The following is a 20,435-nucleotide window of genomic DNA, read 5'->3' as shown; positions in this document are numbered from 1 at the left end:
CCCTACAACGTATAAACTTTTGTGCAGTTACTTGGACTTGGGCATATTTCACTGAAAGGAAATATGTGTTTGGCTCCTACTGTTACCAAGTTCTGTGTTTTGAGGGTTTGTATTATATTGTAATATGATTTGGTTACTTTTATTAAAAATATGCAAGTCAGCCAGACTCTGCCCTTCTCACTCTCCCCAGGTAGTTGCTGCTTGTTAGGAGCAGGGGTGGCAGAACTGGCCTATCTTGATCTGCAGTAACTGCAGCCTCTCCGCCTGCACGGGGCTGCCATGCATCTGCACACCCGCTGTGGTCAAGGCCTCTCTTCTGCTCCTGGTTGCTCCAGAGCAGCTCAGCCAGACTAAATGAATGCACACGGTATGGTTAAGCATCAAAAAATAATGGGAGGCCGTTTGTCACTGTCTCTGTTACAAAGAATGAACCAGCCATGTCAGTGGCGTGTAGGGAACTTTTAATGGAGAAATGCAAATTGTACCTATATTTGAAAGTTGGATTTTTTTTTGTTGTTAAGCACAGCAAATGCATTTCGTGACTGACAACTTAAATAAACGTGGTGGGATGCTGATGTGTGTAGCGAATGAGTGCCGCTCTGCCTGTATGTGTCTACTTACCCTGCCTATAAATGTGGTTATACGCCAGATGCAGTGAAAGGATTCGTAATACAGCAGTTAACATACTAGAAACTGTTTGTTTAGTGAAGTCTTTTTATAGCTGTTAAAATAACACACTCAAATATACAAACGCTACTTTAATAAGGGAAAACAAAATCATTATCCTGGCGAAGGGCTGGATCCTGCCACTGTTACTTATGGCTGGGCAGCGCTTTGCTCCTGAGCTGTTGGCTCCCCGCGAGATGGGTGGCAGAAGCAGGTCCCCAGCGAACAAACATGCTGCTGATAAATTTGGGATGAGCGGCCAGTGCTGATGGGCCTAATCCCAGTATCCCGATGAAGTGAAGGGCTTAGGGTTAATACCCTTGTAAAGCTGGTGTGAATGAAAAGCCTGGAAAGGAAAGCTCATGGGAGCCTCAGTTCCCTTAAGTCACTGCTCTGCTCATTGCAATTGTTTGATCACTCCTCCTCTCCTCCCTCAAGACCCGATGGGATGCTTGGCCACATGGATGCAGGACCAGGGTGGCTCTTGGCTACCAAGAGAATTTTTTAATGCAGGAAAAGACACTGGCTTCGCTACCTGGCATTAGTGTTTCCAATTTCTTGTCTTAACTGCTAGCTTATGTATAGGCAATGCTGTCTCTACAAATTGAAAATAAGTGTCATGTGTAAAAATCTAAAAATACATATATATTTCCATGAAATTATGTATCAGAGTCACGCACCACTTTGTCTTAAGTGCAGAGATAGGCTGTTAACAACAGGTGGAAGAGAGAGAGCTGTAAGATCTCTTATCTTTACCGTGAATGCTTTGTGGCATTTCGAAAGTAATAGGTAATTTCCACTTCAGTGGTTTATTACCTGTTGCTTCAGCGGACTTTAATTGATAGTAACAGAGAACTGAAAACATAATTGTCCATGCCTTTGTTGTAACTACAACATCCATGACATACCTAATTTTCCTTTTTAGTGATGAGTAAAAAGAAAAAAAATCCTTCCAGAACTTTGAAAGAATGATTCTGCGTGGTAGCTGATAATGTTCTTTACGGATTATTGACTTTTAAAAATACATGTGGGTACTATATAGACTAGCTCTGATCCATTGAAAAAATAGATATTCTAGCCTGAACACCAAAATATGAAGTATTAAATCTAGGTAATCGATCCTGCAGTTCATTCAGGTACTTAATAGTTAATGACCGTAATATCCTTCGAAAGCACTGAAAAGTGAGCATATGGCTCAAAAACCTCTGATGGCATTCCAGGATCAGCCTTGGAAGGCAGGAACAAGAGGTTACAGGAACTGGAGATGGATAAACCTGTTGCCTTGTGTTACCTCCTCCATCCCTCTGCTGAGATCAGACTGTACTACTTGATGCTCTTTTCTTGTTAAAAATCGAGAGATGGGCTTTGGGGTCACAGGCTTTATTATCTCCATTTGGTTCTCACAGGTCAGTTTTGTACTTGAGTGTCGGGTCACTCACTTGTGCCATCAGGATTGAAGGGTGTGAAGCTGGCAATGCCTGTATGGGGACAGGCAGTGCCTGTAGGATGCTAGTGGCTGAGGCTGCCCTGCTGAAATGTAGGATGCTCACCCTGGTCTTGCAGGAGTGGTGGGGGAAGGAGTCAGTGGTTGGAGTGGCTCGAGCGTGCACGGAGCGGTGACCTGTCTGCCACCGCAGGCTCGATGCCTGCACTCCATTTGGGAATGGAAGCAGGGACCTGATCTGGGCTTACTTGTGCCAGAACCCCCCTCTGGGGCGCCTTTCTGCGTATGCAGGCACATGAACCAGTCCCAAAGCACCCATGACTGCTTGGATTTCAGTTTGCAGAGCAACGATTTATACCCTCAGTTTAAGACTCAGACTCTCCCCCCTACCCTCACTTCTTCCCATCACCGTACAAATAAAAGATTTAAAAGATGCTTAAAACAAAATTCTCCCCAGCTGAAACACCCTCCAAGCCAAGCGTACGCCCGAAGCAGTCTGAGGTGGTCAAGACGTTATCTTTGATTAAAATGGAAACTGTGGCAGAGCCGTGAGGGCGAAGCCTGCGCTGAGTTCCTGCAGCGTAGCACAGCCAGGTCGCAGACCTGCGCTCAGACGGTGCCTCTCCTTAGCACTGCTTTCCCATAATTGGAGAAAGGCCTAAAATCACCGGTCAGGTAGCAGGGTGTGAAGGTACAGTATAACCATACAATACAGCTTTGTTTATGGACTTTCACGCTAATTATAGCTGAAGTTTTAAATTGAGGCAGATCAGAAAACTTACTGCAGCCAGATGCAACCTTTAGCCACGTTCCTTGCTGTATGGGGCATGAGGGAGCATGTGTCCTGGCAGAGAGAGTATTTTAACATCTCTCCTTCCTACCAACCATCGGGCCAGAAGGCAGAAGACACCTGTTCGCTGCTCAGCTGGGCTACCCCTGTCCTCTTCTGGCCAGCCCTGCCTGCGTTTCAGGTGGGTTGGGTGTTTTTAACATACGTCCCTGGGGAAAGCAGCTGCAGGTGCTTTCTCCATTACAGTTTGCTTTGCTAGGAACTTGTGCACAAACCGTCTCAGTTTTACAGTAAAAATAAGGGAAATACAAAAACCACTGCTGTAAAGACCTGGCAGCACTGTCCACTGCCCACCCAGGCTGTGCTGCTGTGGCTGGGGTGCAGCAGTGCCAGCAGAGCGCTGGCTCCGGGCACGCCAGGGCTGGGGAGGGCACAGCCACTCCGATGCTTCCCACTGTTCTTTCCCAGTGTTACTATCTTGTGATGGGACAAGTGACAGACTCCTAAGGGACATAGCCACGCGGACAGCAGTGCCAGACACAGTATAAGGTGCTCTGGTCTGTCAAGCACCTCTGCTCCAATTCGCAGCATTTTTTCTCTTCAGGCAGATAACAGTATCTATCCTTCCCACACTGAGCAAATATTTAAGAGAGAAGCAGCACTGTTTGTGCTCAGCAGCAACGAGTGGACTCTGCTCATACACCTGGGACGCTTTGCTAGCATGTCCTACGGGGCAGTTTCAGGTCATGCTCGGTGTCCTGGCTCTAAACAACCTTCTTCCTCCTCTCTGTGGCATTTCCCACAACCGCTGCCTCCTCCAGCTCCACAGCAAGGCCCAACAGCCAAGCACAACCGACAGCTGCCGTGTAAATGGCAGGGAGAGCTGCAGAGCTCCTGTCAGCTCCCCTGTGCATTTGTGCCCAGCGGAGCAGGGGGATGCTTGGAGGAGCAGCAGCCGCAGCGGAGGGCACCGAGCAGGGCACAGGCCCGTGCGCTTGCAGGATGCACAGACAGCAGCATCTCTCTTCTTCTCCTCTCCTCCCATAAAATTAGGAAAGAGACGCATTTTCATGACAGTTTGCTGAAATGTGCACTCCCTGCTGATTTGACATTGGGCAGAAAAAGTGTCTACAGAATCAATTTTTAATAAATGTAAACAACTGAATTATGAATGACAAAAATATCACTGAATGGTTAAATATTAATCTCGTAATTACTTAAATTAATACTTTTAGTGCAATGTTGTGATAGAGAGTTTTACTTACGCGGTGTCGCTACACTGGCTGGGCGGGTGGCCGGGGGGGGATGGGATCCAGTGGTCCTCCCAGTGTTGGGGCTCAGGGGTGGTGGGCTCCGCCGCTGCTCGCTACAGCCCCGGTTGCTGCTGGTCCCACTGATCCCACAATACTGGGTGCTCCTCTTAAAGCCTCTGGAACCAGATTTATTAACAACTTCTGTTTTCTGTTCAAAAAAAGATCTGTCAAGAAAATGGCTAAACTGGCCCCAAAACAGAAAGCAGCACGCCCCCTCCCCACATAAAACCACTCTCCTGTCCCAAGGCGCTGTTAAACCCCCCAACAGCGGTATGTGATGTGCAGAGCCGTGGCTGCGCTCAGTGACGATCTTGGGAAGACTGAGGGTGCTCCCGAGGGAGCTGGGGGTGCAAAAAGCCCTGGCTCCTTCTAAGATGGAGTTGGGTGAGTTTATGAAAGCGATGGTGTGCCGTGAGCTCTGCTGTGGGGGCTGGAGTCCCTGCCCTGCGGGCCCTCTCTGTGCTCCCATCTCGACAAACGCTGCAGGGAGCTTGCCTGGAAAGAAAATCGGTGGCCAGCGTTACGGGGGGGTGCGGGTAGCAGCAGCCGGCTGTAGGTACTTGCACACGGCTTCCTCCCCTGCCCAAGGAACTAAGAAAAGAATTTACTGGCGCTCTTGTCCTTGTGGGTTGGCTGGCTGCGTTGTTTGTTTTTAATCTAATAAAAGGAGATCTTAATATCATAGTAAAATCGGTACAAAGCTAGAAACTCGCCCCTTGGCGTTTTGGCAAAACATTATTGAAAATGTAAAAGCCTTTAGCAGAAACAACAGAAGCACAAAGAAATTGTAGAAATAGGATCAACAGGTTGTGTTCTGGATGTTGGGAGGAGCAGGGAAGAGCATCCAGCCGGGGCTCAAGGTGCCAGCTAGACCCACTAAGCCGGGGGCTGGACATCAGCCCCGTTGTGGCTCTGCTCCGCAGGGACGTGATGCGGCAGTGGCCGGGAGCAGGGGCCCTGAGAGGCTCAGGGTGGGCAGCGCTGCAGAGCCGTGGCCAGGCAGCAGGGAAGAGCATATTGCCGCGAGGGCAGGAGGAACAGACAGCTGGGAAGAGCCGTGCACTGGGAAGGTGGTGTGAGCACAGGGGGACCTGGCCAGGGGGGTGGAAGCAATGGAAAGGCAAGCTTGCCATCCTTAGGCTTGCACCTACTTGGGTTGATGCTGGCTTGCTGTGCTCCCTGTCTGGAAATTAAATCTTGGACAGAAGTTTTAAGAGTGTTCTTGAATTAGAAAGTGATGAATCTCTTCCAAAAGGTGGGAATGCTGAAGAGGGGTTGATTGCACAGACTCACCCATGGCTGTAAGATCCAAGTGCGGTTCTCTTTGCCTCATCCCTGTTTTCCTGTGCCTCCCACCTCTTCACAAGCATCACTGGAAGTGCCATTCCCACATGCCATAAACAAGTGAAAACACCCGTACCCAATTTGTCCACCAGTACAGTACTGGGCACCATGACCACTTATAAACCCAGCCATTTTCAGGGTGACTGCTGCCCAGTCTGAGAGCTGCAGCCATTCCCCGTGACTTTAACTCGCATCACATGGCAGGGTGCTGGAGGGAGCAGCTTACTGAGGCCGCCAGCCAGACTAGGACATAATTTCTGATTGAACATCAACAAGTTTGCACAGTGCAAAACCATTCCTATCCCCTGGCACTTGCTAACTTGCCGGCTCTCTGACAGCCTGTGCGCATTTTGCTTCTGTGCTTCTGTGTGCGGCATTTCATTCTGGCCACCCGAGACCCATCCACTGAACACGCTGGGTCCCGGTGAGGCTTGTGGAGCTGCCCCCGGTCACCGTGCTCTTTTCCATGGCTTCACATGTGATGAGTAACCCTGTCAGGCAAACTTTCCTTTTGAAGCTGCCATTTGAGTTCACTTGGTGCTCTCACAGTGTTGCATTTTCTGATGGACTTTGTGCAGGTACAGTTTATACTGGCAAGAAGGGAGGAGCAGGAGCGCTTTCTGCATGCAGCGTTACAACATGCTGCAGTGAAGTTGGTTCTTGGAAAATAGCAGCCCCCTAAAATGTCAAATAAATCCTTGGAACTATTCATCACTCTGTTTTTGGGGTGGCAGTTAAGTCTTTCAACACTCTGCAAGTTTCTTTCCCCAGCAGTAATTTTGCTGGTGAAGAAATACAGCTCAGGGCACTCCACAAAGGCCTAAAAATTCATGTTTTGTTTTCATTACCAAAAAAATGCTTCACTACATTAAAGAGCGGCCCATTAAAATTTTGTACCCTGTCTTCCCTGCACCCTGTCGTTGTTGGCAAACCTTCCCCCATACGCGTGGCAGAGCCGAACAGCAGCCGTCGCCTTGCTTTTGCAGACTTCACAGGGAAAGGGCAGCGAAGGGGAGGAGGTTTAAGATACAGCCCGGTGTGCTTAGGGTGTAAGATCTCAAAACCTTCAATGGCCACGCAAATTTACTCAATAAATGCACCATACTGAGCCTTAAGTTGCTCTCTCAGTGTTTCCTCAGCTTTCAGTCTAACCCGGCACAGCACACTGGCTCATGTGCATGTCTGAGGAAATAAATTATTCCTGGAATAAAATTTAACACTATACAAAGCAACATATATAACTGTCTCGGGCAAATGGCCCTAAAATAACAATGAAAAAGAAAATAGTAAATTACTGGAGGCTTACTGAACCTTGGGATTATATAAATTAGATGTTGCAGCATGAACCGGATGGTGTTCTCTGATACCGTTGGAAAAGCTAGAGGATGAAGAAAAATAGTAAACACGTTACACTTAGGGTTTAGGGGAGCATTTGATTATTCTCCTAAGTATCTTGGACTAGCTGAATGCTGACACAGACGCGAGAGCAGGCAGTAAAACCTGGAGCTTGCTTAAGAGGGCAGAAAGATTTTTAGCTGAATTCAGTGGGGACTTGCTAAGTCCAGTTTTATTTAATATCTCCACAGTTAATTTAGAAATAAATGGCATGTTAATTAAATTTGCAACTAAATTAGCAAGTTAGAAGATCAGACCGAGGTGCAGCTGTGGAGAGCAAATCTCACCGTGTTGCATGAACCCACAAGGCAAAGCCAGCGGCGTGGGGTGCAGCCGGTGGCACCAGCACCGCGGGCGGCCGTGGGGCAGCAAACCTGCCCCTTCCCATCGCCGGGGTGGGCGCCTGCCTTCCCCGGCCGGGCTTGGGTCTCTCGCATCCGCTCCCCTCGCTGCCGGGCCAGAAGGCTTGGGGTGCGGTGGTGATGCTGGAAGGAAGGAGGCGGCGAGGCCGTGGCATTCGCCAGCAGCACCACGTTGCCTTTGGCAGGGTTTGGTGAGCTTGTTATCCACGGCGGGGAAAAGCCCTGTCCTGGTCTCAGCGAGGGACACACAGGGGACTGCACGGCCGAGTCGGAGGGACGGCCTGACAGTGAAATCCAGCAGGCTGCGGGATAGTCTCTCTGGGAAATGGAGGAGTCCTCACTGGCAGGGTTATTTAAGACTTGACTTTGAAACACGAGACACTCTGCAGTTGGGAACAATGCTGCACTGTCAGAGAGATGGACTCAATTACTTAATAGGTCGTTGCTGTCTGTCTCCTGCGATTTTCCTTTCAAGAACATATATTCAGCTGGGTTATTTCTCATGAGAAGACAAAGCGTTCTGAGAGAAGCCAGGCGTTTGGAGGGGAAGGGCGGGAGGAACAGCAGCCAGGCAGATGCCCGGTTTGCTTTCTGCAGAGTGTGCTCCTCAGGACGTGGAGACAGCTGGAGTGATGTAGCTGATGCGGTATATTTTGGTCCTGTAACCAGCTGATCCCCCAGGCTCATAGGTCCCGCTTCCTTTCCTTTGCTCACAAAAGACTGGCCACGTTGCTTTCTTCTGCCAGGCTCTGATCCCCAGGACTGCTGGTGGTGGGACTGGTCCCGCAGGCAGCGCTGCAGATGCTGCACGGGCCATTGGTTGCCGGTTTGCCAAAGCATGCAGCGTTGGGTGGACGCTTACCCACCACCGAGGGGTCCGTACGGCTCATCTCGGCGTATGGGCAGCCTCTCCTCTAGCACGGAAGGGCTTTGGTGGCATTTGATCAAAAATGACAGCCCAGCTGGAGGAAAAGCTTGTGGCCAGGATCCCGTCTCCGATTCGGCTCGCCGTGAGCAGGAGATGGCGGGCAGGGGTCTGTAACAGCCGGCGGTGCACCTTCGCACCAGCATTCCCCTGCCAGCTGCGGGTGGGCGTTTCACAGGCACGTTCTTGGTGGGCTCGTGGGCCTGATTCGCAGCCCTGGTTTGGGGCAGCGCGAGCTTAGTGCCAGGGCAGCTGCAGGGCTCTTGCTGCTGGTGTGTGCGCCTGCACGCGTGCTCCGCGTGTGCGAGCGTGTGGTGCACGCACACGACTGGGGCATCTGTCTTTGTGCAGTTGTTTGTCACCAAATTAAGATACTGTGTTACCTTATGCACATTGAATTGATGCAGCTAAATTGGCTGGATGTTCTTAAGCCCTGAGGGTATAATGCGATTTTGTCTCTTTTGCCCATTTCTTTTTCTTTCTTTTTTTCAGAATAAGTCGTCTGTTTAATGGCACAGAGCCTATTGTCTTGGACAGTTTAAAACAGCATTATTTCATTGATCGAGATGGTGAAATTTTCAGATATATATTAAGCTTCCTAAGGACATCTAAGCTACTGCTCCCAGATGACTTTAAGGTAAGGAAAGCTATAGTCTGCAATCTGTTTTTTCCTCCCATTCTGTCATTTGTTTTGGTGCAGGTTGGTTTGTGTACTTGACCTAAACACACTTAACTAAATGTTGCTGTTTATTGTTAGGATTTTTAGTACTTGCATATTACACCAGGGATGCTATTATTTAATAAATGGACCAATTGTTGTCATGGATACCATAAAAAGTTAAACGATGAAGCTTATGGCTAAATCAGTTTTTCTAAACTAATTGTATTTTCTCACATTTTTAGCTTATTTATAAGGGTATAACAACAATTAAGAAGCAACATCAGCAACTAGCACTTACCAGGGTTTAATGCTCAGAATCTGGAAGAAATATTTTAAATTTGATACTTAGAGGACTTAAATTGTATAAATCTTTTTCTTGTTGGTATAAAAAAGAAACACCCTTAAACAAGCCCACGAGGATTTGTGTTAGATGTAACCGATGCAGATACTTTGATTTCAGCAAGCAATCTTTACACAGTTTATGAATGTCAAAATATTCTTGGGAGATGCAATTTACTGAGGGCTTTTTAAGGAGCAATACATGTTTTCTGTGAAATAATGGCGCTGGTTGTGGCTTTGCAAGTCCTGATTGTTTAAACGCTCTCCTCCTAGCCTTGTTTATTTGACTTTGCGCTTACAAAACTTGCAACATTGTCATCCTTATGTATGAAAATTAGAAGACAAAAGTGCCCAAACTGTAGATGACAAGTTTCAACAAAAGCACTAACTCCAGGATGAAATGATGAATAAATTGGGATGGCGATGGGGATCTGCTCAGTTAGAGGATGTGGAGCGTTGCTGGGGAGGAAGGTTCCCATGCTGTGCAGTGAGATTTCGCTTTGCACGTTGGACTAGGTAGGCAAGACTGCATCAATCCAGACGTGTGGTTGCTGTGGTGGCTTCGGCTTTGGAGTACAGCTGATCCGCATGCTGCAAACCCCTCCTCAGCCGCTCTTACCTAAGTGACAAGTACTTGACCCCAGCATGGGAGCGCTCCCGGTTAACGCTGAGCAGAGACGGTGTGCGATGGGAGTGCACATCCAGTCCCAGGCAGGGAGGAGTGCTGGCGTTCATGGGCAGTGCTGGAGCACCCAGCCAGAAGGGCTGTCCCGAGCGCTGGCCTTTCTGGGGAGCAGCAGCCCTGCGGTTGGGGTGCACCAGGCAGGGTGAGAGCCAGAGCACCCAGTGGGGCATGTGAGAAAAGCTCTTTGTAGAGAATGAGAGCAAACGCGCAGGTTGGAGTGAGGCTGAAGCCCAGCCCAGCCCTGTGGATTGTAAGCTGGATCAAGTAAAGGGGAGAGGATGGAGAAGCCGGTGAACTGCCGGAGAGACGCCTTAGCAGCAGTGTTTGGGGCAGTCTAGTGGGACAAGAAGGCGTGAGAAGAGAGGGCAGAAGAGATGTAGTTAGGGCTGATCATGGCCCCAGCTGGCATCCAGATTTCAGAGGTGCTGTGAAACAAAACCAGCAGGATTTGGTAAGAGCCTGGAGGTGAGAGTGCCGGTGGATGCCAAGGACTTGTCTGCACAGCGAGCCGCTGGCAGGGCTGGGAGAGACTCGGGAGAGCCGGCGCTGTGCCCGGGCTCAGTCCGTTGTTCCAGACCATCTCTTTGCATAGGGTTAACTGTATTTTGTTTAGTTCCTCCCTGGGAGAGCTTTAGAGCAAACCCCAGGCTAATGAGGGCTCAAGAACAAAGCAAAGTATTGCTAGGTAGGGAGTAGCTAAATAAAAATGCATAGAAGAATGCGCTGCAAAGCTATATTAAAACTGCATTGTAAACGGATTTGACTTCACAGAAATCGTGTAATTTTACCAGCGTGATTAAAGTGACAGAAGACAATAATCAAAGGCAGCAAATGGAATCACTTGGTGTTTCTAAATGCAAAACTCTATTTAAGGTATAAAACCTGACAGGTTTTCCAGTGAGACTTGCATTAAATGTTCTTTATGTCAAACAAAGCATTATCAAGTGTTTTGAATATTTATTAGTTTTTACCCCTTAATTTAATCAAGCAGTTTATTAGCCTCAAGGTTTAGCCAAGTTGCTTTTCAACTTGAATTGCTGCTCAGATGGTTATTTTGGAAAGTTTGGAATGTTAGTACCGCACTAGCATTATTGTGTTTGCTATTTAAGTGTTGTTTTCAGACTAAGTTAACACTGAAATGCAGAGAAAGTGGGGTATGTGTTCCTAGGCTAGTGGTTCTTTATTATCAAGTCTGACTGGTGTGTTTACAGTGAATATTAATTACCCTTCCAACTACTAATAAGCCATAACTTGAAAGTGTTTAGTATCTGACAGGTCTCCCTGCTGAAAGCAACACTCTAATAGTTCATATAATTTTCCTGGGTTTGGGGGATTTTAAGCCACATGAAGTACGCCGAGAAATTACTGTGCGTTCTTTGGCTCAGCTCTCCCTTGCAGCCAGCCCGTGCTGAGCGAGGCGATGGCGAGCAGCCTGGAGCTGCTTACAGCTCCCTGTTCCTACACTTCCACAACACCTTGAGCATCAAACGTCCTTGAGCGTGGAGCCAGCATGCCCCAGTCTGCCCACTGCTGGGTCAGGGGTGGCTGGCACAGGAGCTGCCCCTCCTCTGCAGCCCAAATATCCTCTGCCTTGATCTCCTCCTGCCATCAGAGGTGCTTCCCGAGGAGATTTATGAGCAGCATCTGTCCCCTTCACTGCCAATACATAATTTCATGCAAAACCAGGACGAATGGTACCTACTTACATGAGACTCACTTCCTGCTTATCTTAAGGATATCTTACTGCTCCATCTTAAGGAGGGGAGGAGCACAAACGCACAGGATATTTGAGTTTCATATGGATTACAGAGCACTAGAACCACAAGGCTAACACACTAATTCATTACTATCGTTTTAAAATCAGTGTCCTTGCATCTAATTTTAAGTGCTCTCAAACTGACCTTCGCAAATGGCGCAGTTGTCATCGCAGAAGCGAGCAACTTTCTCTCGTAGCCAGGAGTCAGAGCTTCACAGCACTAAAATATAAAAGAAATGTTGAGTCAGGATGACAGTTTGTTGTTTCGTGTAACAAAGAATAACAAGTGAAAAACGGGTGGAAAGAGCCATTTCAGCCTGTTCAGGAGTCAACATCAGGTACAAAAATAAAGGGCCTCTTTAGTACTGAGAGAACAGCATCAGGTTCACGGGAGACATGGTTTTACAGTTTCTGTTGGCTGTCTCTGCCTGTACTTAGCAGATCTGTACGGACCCACTGGCACTGACGTTGAAGCAGCAGCACAGCTGGCTTTGCAGTCACACTTCCCATCTCCACCTCAGGAAGATGTCACCCCTGTCAGAGGGGACTGCAGAATTCAGCCAATGTGAAACCCACCAGAAAAAAAGCTTTTCTACTGAATCACGAGGAGAAAATTACTTTGTGAAAGGCAAAAAGGTGCATCTTTGAAGGGTCTGTTTACCTTTGCTATGAGATCTAAATGCTGTCCAGAAGTTGTGGATGGAGTGCTGTGTGCACTCCAGCAGGCTGTGTGCATCCCACCTGGCTATCTGCTCCCTTTTCCAGGTGACCTGACAGAACTTCACTAGTTCTTAAAACAGCCGCAAGAAGCTGAAGGCTCATGGTAGCTCGTGAAGGCATTTTATGGTGCTTTACAGCAAAATCAGAGGCTGGACTGTCTATCTGCCCTTTAGTGTAGCAGGGAGGACCCTGTTCATGAGCAAGGACCTTGGCTGGTGGGAATCACCTTTGGAGTAAAACAGTTTTCCTTGGCTAAACACAGTCAGCTCCATTAGCTCCCGTACACAGTGCTTGACTCTGGGCTGTGCTGCCATGAAGTACACTGCTGTTAAAGAGGTTGGGAAGGTAGGGAAATAATCCTTTGGAGAAATGAGAGATGCATCATTAGTCCTGCAGCACAAGGAACCTGGATACTGTACAAAATCTGCTGCGGGATGCTGCCTGCCGCTCAGCAACACGCACCGATGCCAGGGCTGGACCCTCCGTGAGGGGGGTGCTGCAGCAGCTGTACGCGTTTATCAGCGTACCCCTGGGACAGAAGCTGTACCCGGCTGCTCTGGGGCTGTTTCTGTGAGACTGTGTGCACTTTGCCACTGTGCTAGGCAGTTAGCGCCCTGCAGCTACTCCTGTGCCTGTTTCAGTGAAACGTGCCTCTTCCGGATAGATCTAGAAAGATGCGTGTCTGCATCTGCCTTTGGTAACTTACAAAAGTGGGCAGCATGGAAATGTTTTCTTGCAGCTCCTGTGGCACATCCCTGGTGAGGTCCCTGGTGGACTGAATTCTTCTGCTTCATGTTTCATGTTAAACTTTTGCAAATCGTCAGGGTAGAGTTGTACATCTACAGTGCAGAGTGGAAATTCCTGTGTCGGTATTACCTGGACATTTTTTGTAGACGGTCCAGGGCTGGGCATTGCTTCCAGTCCGGTCACAGATACACAGTACTCCAAACAGTGTATCAAACCTGAATTGAGAACATGATGTACTTAACGGTGTGTTGAGTCCGTTACCCTGTGCGAGCGCAGCCTTTAGAGAACCAGACCCCCAGACTGTGAGCCGTTTGTTCGTTCTTCCTGGTTTTGCAAAATCCTCTTCCCTCTGTAAATACATTGTGACATTCCTTAGTGGTGCCCAAGTGACTCGGTGGGAAGGTGTCCCTTCCCGGCGCTGTCACTAGTCGACAGCAATGAATTTCCTCTTACCTAGCAGAAGACAATTTTTTATCCCCTCTACATTTCTACAAATGCTACACATTTCCCTCATTGCCACTGCCTGATAATAAGTGCCCAGACTCCCCCACGCCGCACATGCACGTTGCCCCTTCGCACCAGCACACCTCAGGTTCCCAGCTCCTGTTACAAACCCCTTCTTCCAGTTGCAGAACCCTTTCCAGCATATTTGTGCTCAACCCGAGAGTGGAACGGACATGGAGATGAGAGGCTTATTTTAGACACCTACCCAAATACCTTGGCTTAACCCAGGCAGTGGTGGCCAGGTGCACACCTCATCCCAGAGCGCGCGATGCCCCAGCACAGCCCCATTTCCACACAGCCAGCAGCTGAAGCGTGGCTGCATCGTTCTGGGAACGGTAGCAGAAGAGCTGTTTCATTTGAAAACTAGTCTTACCATGAAATTGTATCAGAATGTAAACCTGATCTTGTTTATTTTAGGAGAAACGGTGGCTGGCAGGAGTCACTAGAGCTGGATTTGATGCCATGGGCTCATGGCTGGCTGTGGGGAGGTAGAGGCGGTGCGATCCTGGTTTTGCTTGCTGTATGACATTACCATTCTGGTCCGGGGGTGCTGGACCGTTGAACTCCTGTGATTCAGGATACTGCCAGCCTAGCCCAAAGCCCAGTGAAGTCGGTCGAAAAGGCTCTCGTGAATGTCATGGGCTTGGCTTCCAGCCTCAGGAGCACTGTACCCCTCTCTGCTTGCAGAAATGAAGGACTTGGGTTTTATATCACCGTACCAACTCTTCTGGGTTTTACTGTTGACTTTTCTTAGCACATATTCACTTGATTGACCTTACAAACAATACCTTGTAGTAACAATGAAGACAGATATTCTACAACTAATTTTTCAGGACCTACTGAAAACAGTGAGAGACTTACCATTGCCTTCAGGAAGCACTAGCTGCTCCTGTTTTCGCTGCTCTACAGCATTACATTTTCCCTTACCACTGCATGTTTTCCTTTGCTCAAAAGAGAGATACGTGGGACCAGCAGATGCCCGGTGAACGTTTGATGGGCCCCTGCACACACCTCTGTAATGAGCGCAGTTAGGTGGTGGACTGTGTTGCTCCGGTGTCCCACAGGAAGATTTTGGAAAGTTTGGGACAGGGGTGGTTTTTTTAATTTAGGCCACTAATCTCTGTAGATTTAAACCATTCCCATACTCAGTAACCCGGGAGATTCACTGGTGAGCGGAGAAAAGCAGTAATGGTTCAGCAGAGGGTGCAGATTTTGGGGAGGGGGGGAAATACCTTCCATCGGGGACGAGGCTTCGGGTCTGATGCTGTCTACCCAGGACCAGGTGATGCAGCCAGTCTCCACACCTCTTTGTCTGGCCTGTTCCCAACTCCAGTTGTTTGCAGCGTGCTTTCTGTATGATTTCTTCTTTAATCTTCCTGTTGTTTTTCATCTTCCAGCTACTTCCCAGGAGTGTGCCATTTCTTCCGGCTTGCTCTTATCCCTTTTTCCTCTCTGTGCCTTCTCCAGTCCTTTTTTCTCCCTTAGTGGTGTGTGTGTGTGTGTGTGTGTGTTGTCCCAGCCTTACTAGACATCAAAGAGATGTAAAGGATTGGATGTCCCTTTTGTAATGTGATAACCTTGCCGGTGTCACCGTGAATATTCATACATCTCCAGGCTGCAGGCAGCCCTGGGGTGAAGGAGCACCTCTCCACTGCGGGGGTGGGTCTGTGGTGCCAAATTTGAACAGAGCTAACTGCTTTGGTTCAACAGTATCCTGCAGCAGCAGATTTTGCAGGTTAATTCCAAGCCTCTATGAAGAGTTGCACCTTTTTGTGCTGCATGTTCATTGGCCTTTGATTTCCCCTCTTCCCCGAGTCCTGGAGCAGCAGCACTGCCATTGTTTTTCATGCAATTTTGGTGCTCGTTTCCCGTTACTTCTTGTCGTGCCCTTCTTTCCAGTCCAAATCATTCCAAGTCATTTCACTCTTTTGATTTTTCACTTCATTGCATTGCAGTGGTGGAGAATGGGCCTTTCTGTCCAGGTGCTGACCTGCAGCATACTCCTCAAAATGCATTCACTGTGCCTGCGGTGCAGCATTTCCATCTGTAAGCAGGTGTAGGAGCCAGGAAAGCAAACGGCAGGTCTTTGCAGAGAGGAGCTGGTGCTGTGCTCTTGTTGCTCCTCTTCCCTTCGGGGGGCTGAAGGAGCTGGTGAGCCAGTGTAAGCAAACTGCCTGCTGGGGCCTTCCCCCTTTCTTTGGCTTGGTCTGGTGGGCACGGCTGCTTCCTCGGGTCGGGGGGCTGCTGACACCCTTTGCCTCAACATACTCTCACGTGTTTAAGCTGAGGTGGGAAGATCTGCTGGAAATCTGATGAAAAGTTATTAAGCAGGATGTGCAGAAGACATCTCAGTCAATAAACGGGGAATTGCATCAAACTGGGAATTTGAATTGCCCAAAAGCCCAAGCAAGCTGGTGGACAAATGGCTGGGGAGAGCTGTTTCTTTTAAGTTGTTGGAATGCATAGCTGAGCTCCCAGCCAGCAGGATGGTCACTACCTCTGTATAATTTACCAGGCTCCAAAGTATGCTTTAAATACATGAATAATCATGAAACGCAGGGAGAAGCTGAGCGGAATTTCAGACTCAGCAGACAGGTGAAAAGTGAAGCTGAACCGACATCTCTGTCTCATAACATGTGTGCGAGAGGTGACAGCGAAGCCCGAGACACTCTGTTGTAAGATCAGAAGTGAGTATCTGAGGCCAAGAGTGCAGATTGGGGCTCAGGACATCTTCTCTTACATCAGCAGGCTTTGCTTATTGCAACCAGTGATTTTGATTTCTTAATCCAAAAGTAAAGCCTTCTGGCATTGAGCTTGTGGGATCATAAATGAAAGAATAATTCAGTGCAATGGGAACTTCACGGTCAGCTCAAATAGATTCAACACTAACACGGTGTGGTTTTCTGTGTAGGTGTAAGACGAAGACAAAGTATGTGGATACCTGTTGCCTTTGCACTCTTGCTGACAATACATAAGCCTAAGTAGGTCAAACAGGAAAATACTCATTTTTAGAAAAGAACTATAAGCATTTCTAGTTTCTCTCTCTCCCTCTCTTCTTTTTTTTTTTCCCAGGACTTTAATCTTTTATATGAAGAAGCAAAGTATTACCAGCTGCAGCCAATGATTAAGGAACTTGAGCGATGGAAACAAGAGAAAGAACAAAGGAAACATTTCCAGCCTTGTGACTGCTTGGTCGTAAGAGTGACTCCAGATCTGGGGGAAAGAATTGCATTGAGCGGGGAGAAAGCTTTAATAGAAGAGATCTTCCCGGAGACTGGGGACGTCATGTGCAACTCCGTAAATGCAGGCTGGAACCAGGACCCTACCCATGTTATTAGGTTTCCTTTGAATGGATACTGCCGGTTGAATTCAGTGCAGGTAATGTCCTTTCGGTGCTGGCTCATCTGTTTGCTGGGGTGTTTTTTTTATTATTTCTTGTTCAATTATATGCAAATTATTTGCTTCTGCCCAATTACCTTCAGTGCTTATACTGCAAGGAGACATTTTCTGCCTGGTGAGATCACAGTCTTTCAGGTTTTCCTAAGTCTAAGCAGAAAACTAGATTTAGATTTTGTGTATGTTAGTGCCATGCTGGTCTCATAATGGTGTTATACTGATAAATGCTAATTTTTTCATCAATGTATAGCCTGCAGCAGTTTTTTTTTCCTCCAAAGTGCCCCCAGGAAGAAAGAGAGAGTTCCAAAAACTACAAAAAAAAAATCTCCACACCATTTTATAGAAAATGCAACAATGTGTAAATGCATAATTTATGTCTCACTCATAATTAAATGATGGTGCCTGCGGGATGGACTTAAAAAAATTGATCTCTGCACTTTTTTTTTTTTTTTTTTTTCAAAAGGATGTTCTATAAAAATTGCCCAGAGTATTTTAAACAAAATGTATTTCATTTTATACTCAGAGTTTTGACATTAGGTTTAAAATTAAACATCTGAAACAAAAGAAGATAACTGGACAGATAGGTGGATGGTAGCAGAAATAAATAGGTGGCTTGTGTTTAGGCAGCAGCCTCATGGGCAAGAAATGCCATTTCACAAGGGATGACCGCCACTGCGCCAAAGCTTTGGTGTTGTAGCCATCCTTGGGCTGCGGAGAAGGAACGCTGGTGATGATGCTGTTTACTTGTCCCTTAATTAACAAGGGCAAAACAGAGCTCTTGGTTTTTGCACATATGCCTTTAAATTACGCTGCAGACACTTGTATTATGGAACGTGAAATCAACCTATAGGGGAATATTTCCAAAGTTACCGTCCCCTGCAGATGGGCTGTGGCTGCAGACATTAACTGGGCTGTGGGAAATGCCATAGTGGTCCTGATAAAGCTCCCTGTGGGCAAATACCCGCAGAAGAACTGGGCCGTGGGACAGGCTGGCCAGACAGGTTGGGGAGGGAGGCGTAATAGCAGGGGAGGGCAGGAGCCTGGAGCCCTTGCTCACCTGTGGTGTTACTGCGCAGCATGCTGAGGCGCCCTCCATCCCCCAGGCTGCCAGCTGACAACGTTTTTGGGAGACCCTCAGTTTCCAGAACACGTAAAGGTGGATGGAGCTGTTTTAACAACCTGCATTTGACACTGATGCCTCTGGGCAGCGTTCCCTGGTGCATTGTGCACCAATAGACGCTTTTGTCTGAAACCATTCTAAATCTAGCTATTTTTGGGGAGTTTTTGGTTCAAGACTTCCAAGTGTTTGATTTGGTTGAACTTTCAACAGTCCGATGCCTGTGGTTAATTTTGCACAGTCCTTAGCAATGTCATGTTTGGCAAGGTTTAGAGTGGGCTGCCCCAAAAATAGGCGGCTGGAGGTGGGTCGGAGGCCGTCACTGGAATTCATCACTGTGCTGGGTGGAGAAGGGAGCAGCTGCAGTTTAGCTAAGGTGAGTGGACAGGGAAGCGTGTTCATGTCTCAGCCATGCTGTTCATGTGATAGGTGCATGCAAGAAATTAGAAAAACTAAAACAAACGAGGGTCACTGCGAGCTGCTGAGGGGCTCAGCACTGCAAGCCGCCAGTCCAAGTGCTGGATGCCCACATGGCTTAGCACTCGGCTCTGTTTTATCCGAGGTGGCGTACTGGCAGGAAATGTGTGCTTGTAGTAAAAGTTTAATGCTAATTATTGTGATTATTTGAATGTGTTTTGAATTCAGTCAAAATTCAGACAGAATCAAAGAGTCTCTTCGCATGTTCATGTTGTGAAAAAAAATTCTGTCAAAGAGTCTGCAGTGTAAATAATATTATTAAATTACATCATTTTACTAAATTACATCATTTTACTATATAATTAATAGAAAGTGTTTTCAAACACTTTCTGGAAAATGATGCGTTGCTGAGACCAAAGGCTGATGAAATCAGCAGCTAATTATCATTGGCTCTGATGGACTCTGGTCAGTGCTTAGCTGCTGCCCTTCCCCTTCCCAGGATTTTTTGGCAAAACAAGATTAAGTCAGAAGTTGGAAGCACAGTGGAGCAAATGCACAGACTTAAGGGAGACGGGTTGGGAGGGGAGGTGGTTGGAAGAGCAGAATCATTTCCAAAGAATCTCAAAGAGTGACACAGTAAGTCTGCCTGCTGTTTGCTGAGGTGCATCGCTTTTGTCTCCCTGTGCCCCGCTGAATGTATTTGGTAGCACAATTGCAGTATTTATAGATCCTTTGGATCTTTGGAACATATTTTCATGAAATGTTTTGTGTCAAAAACTGTGCATGTAAAACAAAGAATGTCCACACTGATTAGGTAGTGCTAGCCAAAAAAATATAGTAACTCTGAATGTAATACCCATATATATGTAATTACATATAGGTATAGAGTTTTCTTAAAACTGACAGTTTTTTCAATTCCTTGCAACAGGTTCTGCTTGAGATACATGAGCTTACCTTAGAGAAAATTCTGTGACGCTTGTATATGTCGAACATCGAGTCTTCATAATTAAAAATGTATTTGTTAGTATTCTGCAAAATTTAAATGAAATGCAGTAAGTGAAGTATCATGTTTCCATTTGGAAAACCTTCCAACAAAATCAGATGTGCTTGGAATACTGGAAGACAGGGTATATTAAATCCTAGCACAAATCCTGTGTTTAATATTGTGTGTCAGTCTCCCTGTATGTAGGAGAATCACAGCTGATACTCACTTACTTCTTGGCATATTCTCTTTGGAGATTTACAGGAAAGTAGCTCTGATTTGATTCAGAGATACTCGCTGGTTTCCCTCTGTCTGTATCGTACCTTCAGAAAAAGTAACGTGCATAGAGCCGAATTCACTAAATGGCCTTTAAATCTGTGCATGTTCCACGTGCCGTTCAGTCTTGTGTACGCACTGGCGCATACAAACAGTGCTCAGCACACGTGGAAGCAGCCTTCGGCAGCCTTTCTCCATAGACCTGAGCTCAACTTCATCCAAGTTACACTTAAAACTCGACAGTATTTAAACATTCTCTGCATTGTTTACAGGATTTGGCCTGTTTTGTTTCTTGCTGAGAAAATTGATGATACCAAGGTTTTTAACACTAGATTATAGCCTGCAGTCTAGTCCTTCAAGCGCGTAGGTAGCAAAAACTGATCGCTTTGTTCTGTGTGCGGTGCTCTAAGGTGTAATGTCTACCTGGATTGTCTGGCTGCAGAGAGCTGGCTCGGTACAGAGCGTGCAGCCTTCCACGGCTTTGGACCGAGGCAAGCCAAGGGCACCCCTCTGCTTGTTTTGTCTTACAAGCAAATTGATTGTAAAAAAAAATTTTAGCAAGGATTTTGAAGTCACGTCTCTCTCTGAAATCTTAC

General features: G+C 47.2%; 1 protein-coding gene across 3 annotated transcripts in view; it reads left to right on the top strand.

Annotated features, from left to right (window-relative positions):
• The window catches only part of KCTD15 (potassium channel tetramerization domain containing 15), a 45,554-nt gene that overhangs the window by 19,955 nt on the left and 5,164 nt on the right, over positions 1-20,435 (top strand). For all 3 annotated transcript variants that reach the window (XM_056361110.1, XM_056361109.1, XM_056361112.1), the window contains 2 exons: positions 8,732-8,876; positions 16,724-17,029. In XM_056361110.1, the coding sequence (XP_056217085.1) occupies positions 8,732-8,876; positions 16,724-17,029 (451 nt within the window). The remainder of the gene's footprint in view (positions 1-8,731; positions 8,877-16,723; positions 17,030-20,435) is intronic.

This window comes from Falco biarmicus, chromosome 15 (genome assembly GCF_023638135.1).
Source record: "Falco biarmicus isolate bFalBia1 chromosome 15, bFalBia1.pri, whole genome shotgun sequence".
NCBI lineage: Eukaryota > Metazoa > Chordata > Aves > Falconiformes > Falconidae > Falco > Falco biarmicus.
The sequence above is the reverse complement of the archived record's forward strand: the minus strand, read 5'-3'. Positions and strand labels throughout refer to the sequence as shown.